At 29.8% G+C, this 8,996-nt stretch overlaps 1 protein-coding gene across 1 annotated transcript; it reads left to right on the top strand.

Annotated features, from left to right (window-relative positions):
* Window positions 1-544: 544 nt before the first annotated feature.
* LOC114405605 lies at window positions 545-2,815 on the top strand. The gene is made up of 2 exons (XM_028368063.1): window positions 545-939; window positions 1,416-2,815. The coding sequence occupies exons 1-2, from the start codon at window positions 588-590 to the stop codon at window positions 2,633-2,635; spliced, it is 1,572 nt and encodes a 523-aa protein (XP_028223864.1). The 5' UTR covers window positions 545-587; the 3' UTR covers window positions 2,636-2,815.
* The last annotated feature ends 6,181 nt before the right edge of the window (window positions 2,816-8,996 follow it).

Here is an 8,996-nt window from a genome sequence, read left to right as displayed (position 1 = left end):
CTTAATTGTTTAAAAGGGAATAATAAATAATCTTTAACTATGTCATTTAGTACATACTTTATATATATATATATATATATATATATATATATATATATATATATATATATATATATATATATATATATATATATATATATATATATATATATATATATATATATTCACTAGCCATACATGAGCATAGACAAGGAGCCAAAAACGATCTGCGTTTCCCCTAAAAGGCAGAAATAGTTTAGTTTCTCTTTAAGAAAAAGCAAAAATTTGGATTTCACAATCCAAATACATGGTATTTTCTTCCCAGAGTTGAATTGAAAAGTATATAGAAATTCATTTTAAGTAAATTTATCAAGCATTTTCCAATTTTTTATTTTTATTACTTATTTTTATTTTTTTTGTCCCCCCGCCCAAAGAGAAAATGAAATTTCGTTCATACAAGCTTTGCCACCTAAACATTTGTCAACCTTCTACGTAGCCTACATATAATAAACCCGAAACCCTACCCTCAACATTCAGCTATCCATTTCTTGTGTTTCTCTGTGTTTTCTTGATTCTAAAAGATTGCTCTGATTTTCAGTTCATTAACCATGCAGAACTCTGAGTTAGTCATGAAGATCGACGCCACCATCATGGCCACTGCTTCTTCTCCCATTCAAGGGTCTCATGGAGTTGGAGAGAAGGCACTTTGCCTCTCACCACAGTTGGAAATTAAGAGTGGTGGTGATGATGCAGTTGTGGCGCCTAAAGGGGACGAAGAAGTGGATCAGAAACCCACCTTGGTTGGGATTGATCACAAGAGAAAGGCTTCAACGGAAATCGATCCGTTTTGCGAATCCGATCCAGATAGCTGCCACGGTTCTAAGCATCTCAACTCTCCTCCTGTTTCAACCCCAATTGTGGAACAAGAACAACAAGTTGATGAAGAAATGCTGCCTCTAGGTAAATAAAAATTAATCCAACTATACACACACACATGTGAATTTCTAGATTGTCAACCATTTTCCATGGCTTAGTTGATCTGCATGAGAATTGTTAGTAGCACACCCTCTGAGATACAATTTGGAACACTCAATATTTTTTTGTCGAAATTCATTAGAAATTATAAAATTTTGTAGATCCCACTTGATATTTAATGAGACGCACTTGTGTTAATTAGAAGTAGATTGTTACAGATTGAGTGTGTTGTTAGCTCTCCTCTCGGTTTGTTTGATTTTGTGTTATTTAATATGTTCACTAAGAAAAGATAGGATGGATGGGAATATATATATATATATATATATATATTTATGTGATGCTGTTGTATATGTTCACTAAGAAAACATAGGATGGATGGGAATATATATATGTGTATATATATATATATATATATATATATATATATTTATGTGATGCTGTTGTATATGTTGTGTGTTTAGAAGTTGGAGACGACAACGAGAAAATGGAAGAAGACAAGGGCGTGTCTGATGGAGGACCTTTGGAGATGGACTCGGACCAAAACAAAGGAGAAGGATTAATAATGAACTCACCCAACAATGTTGAAGAAGAAAAAGTGGAGACTGAAGCTATTGAGAGCATGAATGTAGAGCCTGAAGGTAACAAGGGCAAGAACAAAGAAGGAACAGTGAACTCACCCAGTAACGTTGTTGTTGAAGAAGAAAAAGTGGAGACTAATGCTACTGAGAGTATGAATGTGGAGCCTAAAGGTGACAAGGGCACGCCTCATGGAGGAGAAGGAATAGTGAACTCACCCAGTGATGTTGAAAAAGAGAAAGTGGAGACTGATCATGCTGCTATGAATGTGGAGCATGATGGTGACAAGGGCACTTCTCATGGAAGACATTTTGAATTGGACCTAAACCGAAGAGTTGAAGAAATAGTGAACTCTCCCAGTTATGTTGAAACAGAAACAACAAAAGTGGAGACTGAAGCTATAGAAAGCGTGGATGTGAAGCCTCAAGGAAACAATGGCATGCCTCGTGTAGTGAGACTTTTGGGGATTGATCTAAATCTAGAAGCTGATCAAGGAAACAATGGCATGCCTCGTGTAGTGAGACTTTTGGGGATTGATCTAAATCTAGAAGCTGATCATCAAGGAATGATGCAGCACTCCTCCAATGATGTTGAAAGAGAAACTACAAGAGTGCAGCCTGAAATTGGACACAAGGGCATGCCTCATGAATGTCATTCTTTGTTGGACCTAAACAAAGGAAAACAGATGGTGGAACATGATTCTGTGGATCAGAACATTGAAGTTGAGCCTTATGTTGCAGAAAACATTGAAGTGAATTGTGCAATAGAGAAAATGGTCCAAATGGGAGTGGAGCTTCTTTGCGACTTGAACGAAGAAGCAGACCCTTTTTCTGATGAAAATGAGATTGAAGCTGAGCCTGCAGCTAATGCCGGATTGAAGAAGAAGACTGAAGTGGAGTCTTGTGGTGCTGATAAGGTTGAAGTTGAGCAATGTGCTGAAGAGAACAATGAAGAGGAGGATGATGATGGTGTAGAGATGGAGAAGAGAGAAGTTGTGCTTGCACTTCCTGCTGTTATTGAAAATGATGAAGTGGAGACATCTCCTCCAAGGGACTATGTTATTGATCTCAACAAAACTCCTCCTGGATACAATGATGAAAACTAGTACTGAGAAATTAACTATTCCATGCAGGTGTACTTGATGATTGAGTTTTTGTATTCTAGTTTTTAGATAATGGGAGTGAGAGAAGAAGATAAGACTTCAATTATAAGGAACAACAATAATTTAGAGATGTTTTTGTATTTTCAATTGCAAGAACTAAAGAAATAAATCTTGTTTTTAAAAGTGCTTCTTGTTTTGCTGAAAGAAACACAAGTAAACCCTTTGTGTTAGCGTTTTTGCTTTCAGCTTTTATTTGTTTGTGAGATATGATGTTGCTTGGTGCAGGTTGTAAAATTCTTTTGGGTATTACTTAGCTGTAAATATCAATATTTTTTTTGGGATATATGGATTATAAATTACATGTTCATACATTCTTCTTGTGATATTGAGAATCTTATTGTCAATTCAAGTGCAATTTATTCAGTAACTTTTTTCTACTTTATTTTAAATTACAATATGCATGTTTGATTGGATGATAAAATCTCAAAATTTATAAAATGGTTGTTTTGGGGAATTACTTTAAAAGAATTATTTTTTATTTTAAACACTCTAGTTGAAAGATAACATATATTGGATGCTTATCTATACACTATCTTAGATCTAGAGAGAAAAATATATGTATAATAAAATTTACAATGTGATAGAAAAAAATAAATAAATAAGAGTTATAGGTGTTGATAAAGTGTTTAAAATAAAAAATAATTTATGTATTATTAGTCCTTTTAAAAAATGAATATGGAGTGATAATAGAAAAGAATGACAACCATGATACAAAATAATTAATAGATATAAAATAACATTATATAGTGAATAATCTAGAAATTTAATGTGATGTGAGTAATATAACACACATCCATGTACATGTACGTACGGCTACACACATGCCTTTTTTATGTGAATATTTAAATAGAATTAATTATACTTTTGATCTCTTTATTGTTGTTAATATTTAATTTTGATCTCTTTAATTTTTTTGTAATTTAGTCTATTTATTATTTTAATTGTGTAATTTTAATTCTTTTCTTAACTTTGAATTGAATGTTGAATATTGAATAGAAATATTGATGTAACAATGCATGACAATGTAAGTTAGCATTTCATTAAACATCAAATGTCAAGTTAACAAGTTGACATAATTAAATTATATTGCACAATTAAAATAATACATATGACTAAATTCATGCATGAAAAAAAAAATAAGAATAAGAAGAACAAAATTAATTTTTAACAATAGTATGAGACTAGAAGTAAGCTTATTAAATAAATAATTTTATGATACATTAATATTTGCATAAAAACATGATACATAAATATTCAAATATAAAAATATATTTGGATTAATAATGAACAATTTAAATCATAATATAAGATTATTTTGATTATTATTAATTAATTTTATATATTAAAATTCAATTTTTTTTTAAAAAAGATAAAAGATAACTTGAAAGAAATATACTATTAAGAATTTCAAGCAAACAAATAAAAATATTTGAAATTGCTAAGAGACAAATTTTCATAAGTTAGATGATAATATGTGAAATACACATTCAAAAGAGAGAGAAAAAAGATAATATTATGAATGTTCATTAAGAAAATGAGATTAGGAATAAATTAATGAGAACAATATTTTTATTATAAATTAATCATTTAGTACATTTTATACTACAAAACTATTTATAATTACATATATATATATATTATATTAAAAAGAATTAAAAATTTAGTGGAAATAGTTACCTCACATTCTCCTGAATGGATCTGTCCACAATTATGCATACTCTAATAATTTGTATTTAAAATATATTATAACATTTTTTTGAATTACCTTATTATATAATTTCATATTATATCAAACACAGGGTTTTACAAGATAATCATCAATCAACTTGTAGGAACTATAAATAAAAGATACATCGACACAAAATAGTAGATTGATATTATCTAGTATTTGTAGTAGAGGTCCAAGTTATTCTACATGCTCTACTATTCTGTGAAGCTAGAGTTTAAATTTTGTAATATATAAGAGAGTCTCTGCAAGGATGAGTGTTAAAATCTAGAAACAATAGATCTTGGTGCTGCAAATTAAAGTGTGTTAAATCTGATATGAAGGAGAGCTATATATTGCGTAGTGTGCTAAATTGGACAACACTAATTTCTGTTCCCTCTCTCTATATATTTCCTAGTTATGAAGGAGAATGAAAGTGAAATTAATTACACATATGCGCAATATAGATGTGAATTATCCTTTATCATTTTTAAGCTAGAGATTGTGCAAATTTATATCAGGTATAAACTGGAGTTTTATTAATTTGTGATATATATTGCTTCGAATCTTAACTTCTTGTTCATTAGATATTTACTCAACTAAATAAGAAAAACAATTCGGTGTGCATGCTATTTAAGTAAATGTTGGGTTTTTAAACAAAGAGCCTATGATTAATTATTGGATCGAAGAGATTTTTTTTTATGTAAATGGCTCGTGATTAATTCTTGGATAAATTTTGGTGGAAATGACTATATCTATATATCACTTTAATTAAGCTTAAATTAATCGAGATTTTAATTTATCTGCAAATTCAGGACTCTAAGTTTGTGGAGACATAAGAAGTAATCTATAAGCAAAATATATATTAAAAGGAGTATAAGAAGTGTACTCTATAATATTCTATTTACACGTCAAGAGACTGGTCTTGCCCACTTCTAACTAATTAGTACATCAATTATACGCCAGATAAAGCACCAGTCCACAAAAGAAAAAAGAGGTTTTCTGTATCTTAAGCTAATAGCTATGACTAAGACCTGAATTAATCGATTCTAAAAGGTATAGGGTTTATTACCTGCTGATATTTTAACATAATACTTTTTCTGAATAACAACCATATATAGAGACCAAAATAGAGTTACAAGACTTTCCAGACATATTTTACCTTCTTCCCTTTACCAGTCCTAGCATGTATGAACTTAATGTTTCACATTCAAGGGAAGAATTAAACCAAGCCATGTGTAGAAATCTTTCCAAACCCAATATGCCACTGCAAATTATAAGAGTAAATTATTAGTATTTTCTTAATGGTTGTAATAGAAATCACAAATTAACTTCTTTATTTTTTTGAGGAAGACAAAATAATTGTATTATTCTTTTGAATACAAAGGGTATACTCAAAAGTATGAACAAGAGAGAGAAATCTATTACATCTCCAAAACTCAAACCCTTGTTTAAAATTCCTCATACCTTTAAATAACTCAGTCTAAAAGACATACACCCTCATTATTTATAAGTTACATGATATGCTATTCCCAGAAAGAACAGAAACCAAACCAGTTATTGCAGGTTAGTATTCTTCTATGTTTGTTGTCAAATGTCAAATGTGAAGTTCTCGATGAAGCCATCTTAAAACCTGTAAAACACCAAGTTACTTGCTCAGGATATGCAGCCTCCACGTTTTTTGTTTTTCTGTTGTCTAGCTAAGGCGTAAGGCTATCCCACAAAAGTATTGCTCGAAGCTGCTGCCTTGAAGCTGCTATGATTTGATGTTGTTATGGTCATCAACTCATCATGTTATCTATATGTTTGTCATATATGCAGGAAATTGCTTGATATGGGGCCTTGATGCTGATGACATATTGTGGTTTTAGAAGTAGTGGTACACTGGTTTAACTATGGTTTGCACAACTTTCTTTTGTAATCCTTGATTATATTGCTCCTAAACTTTGGTATTCCTTGTGCTGAGTTTGGCGACAGGTTACTAATAGTGATTTTTTCCTATAAAAAGACTGAGCAAACAACTATTTTAATTCTTGAAACTGAAAAATCCTCACAAAATGATCATAAAACAAAGAAAATGTCAAATAAATTCTCGAAGTGTCAAATAAATTCCTAAATTTAATGTTATTTTATTCCCTAAATATTACCGTTTAAGTCATGTTTTTTTAATTAATGTGATTCTCAATTTGCATTTCTAGAATTTTTTTGATATATATATATATATATATATATATATATATATATATATATATTTATTTATTTATTTAGGGACTAACAAGACAATACCTTCCAGTTTTAGGAACTAAAATGAATGAATACTTAAATTTTTTTTTTATTGAAATTTAAGCAAATTGTTGGGTTTAATTAATGCTAGCTATTGAAAGAATATATATTTAGACATCGATACTTCGGCTTTTATCCAAGGCCAGTTGTCTGAATTTGATTAAATCTGATATTTCCTTTAACACCCACAAGCATCTAATTCTATTATCTGATTTCTAGCAGTCTAAATAGATTAGATTTTGGTATACCATATGTTTTGCCACATGTCCCTAGTTTCTGAATCGCAGCATAATAGTAGTCCCAAGAATCGCAAGTAATTAACAATACATTCATCACATATATGTTGCATTTTGAGCATAGTTATTTTAGCTTAATCACTAGTCTTAAATTTAAATTTTAAATATATTAAATAATTAGAGAAAGAACTTTATAACTTATAATCGCCTTATCAATTCGAATAGATATCTTGTAATGAAAAATACATATATATGATCTGCCTTTAAAAATAAATTGCACTTAAAAAAGATGTAAGATTTATATTTTCCTTGTCTTTGAACAACCTAACCATGAAGCATCTCACCTATTAGAAAAATGAGGCATCTCTAGATTGTATGATCATTCTCCTATTTTAATCAATTGAGTACAACCCGATCGAGACCAATGCATCAGCCTTAAATGACACGAGCTTATCTTCTAAATAGTATAAAGGTTTTCTAATTGATGATGAATGAATTACTTTGTTTGATAAATACATTAATTTGATATATATATATATATATATATATATATATATATATATATATATATATATATATATATATATATATATATATATAATGATTTGTGTATTTCACCCCCATTTATCCAAGCAATTCTTCTGCGCGTGATCTCCAGCACGCTAACTGTTTTAATTTTGGTCATATATCACATATTCTTGATGGTGAATAGTTGTTTGGTTTGGTTCTTTCAAATAGTTTCCCAATTTCATCTAACTTTGAAGCCTTTAATTTGGAGGAGTTGGGGCACCAAACAAAATTCTTGCACCAACTTTCTTAGCTAGAAAGGTGATTATTAACCTTCAATATGCTGCTTGCGCTTTTTGCAATGTTGAACCGGAGTGCTCACATGCATGTTTTTAGATTTTATAATTTTTAAAAATGCTGCCCAGATGTATTTTTTTTAATCAACAAAAACAAATATATTAATAAAACGGCACAATTGTAACTATTATATAGTGCTTTAGAGTAACAAATTACATCAGGAAATCTGTATACAGTAAATGCAACATGCCCCCCCTCCCCGAAATAACCAGCATCCTAACTAGTATATAGTGCATCAATTTTCTTAATATAATTTTTTTATCAATAAATATTAATTACTAGTTTATTAGTTTTTTTAATCGAAAGATATCAAACTTGCAACCTTTTTTTCATTTTTTTTAATCACCAAACTAATTTTATATCTTCATTTTTGTATGTAATTTTTTTGTCTACAAGAAGATCCTGACAATCCCCTAACTTAAGCTCCACACCATCACGTACGTGCTAAGCAATTCCCCATTACAAACATGCTACGGCCTAGCCAGCAAACAGACCAAACCACTCACAGGTTGCAGCAAATTCAGCAATTAACACTCAAATCAGAAATAATTCAAGCTCTTAAATTCGAAGACCATTGCTGAAAAGAATAACAAAGATCACGCTCCAATCCTTTTAGCCACAACCAAGAGTAAAACACCGAATCATTGATGATGGTTGCTGTATCAAACTCCGCTTCCTGGAATTTGCATTTATTCCTGTGTTTGCAAATATTCCGGTGGATCTGTAGAAATAGACGTGCGAGAAAAATTACATGATAAGTTTCAAAAAAATTATATGAATAAAATCACAAACACAAATACTTTAATACGTCAATAATGTATAGTTGTTTTTTAATTAAAAAAATATTAAAATTATTCTGTGTCCTAGATAGTATAATAGATAAATAAAACTTTAACTTTAAGCACAAAATAAAATTGACACTATTAACGAAAAAAATATTCAAAAGTGTTATAGACGCCGAGAATATCAACCTCTTTAAGAATTTAATTAGATTTTACTGAACAAAATATTCAAAAGTGTTACGAAGAGAAGTTAATATTTTTTTACGTGTATGACACTTTATTTTAAGAATTTCACTCACTTCACATATCCTTATGTGTAATAAGTTTAATAGCTGGACTAAAATTTGTAAACTTAAATTTATAAAAGTAATTCAAGTCTCACTTTATAAAGCTAGGTTTTCAAACAAAATTTTCATGTAAAAATGTATTTTTGG

The sequence above is a fragment of the Glycine soja genome, chromosome 1 (genome assembly GCF_004193775.1).
Source record: "Glycine soja cultivar W05 chromosome 1, ASM419377v2, whole genome shotgun sequence".
NCBI classification, from domain to species: Eukaryota; Viridiplantae; Streptophyta; class Magnoliopsida; order Fabales; family Fabaceae; genus Glycine; species Glycine soja.
Note: the sequence above shows the minus strand (reverse complement) of the source record. Positions and strands in the feature narration are given on the sequence as shown.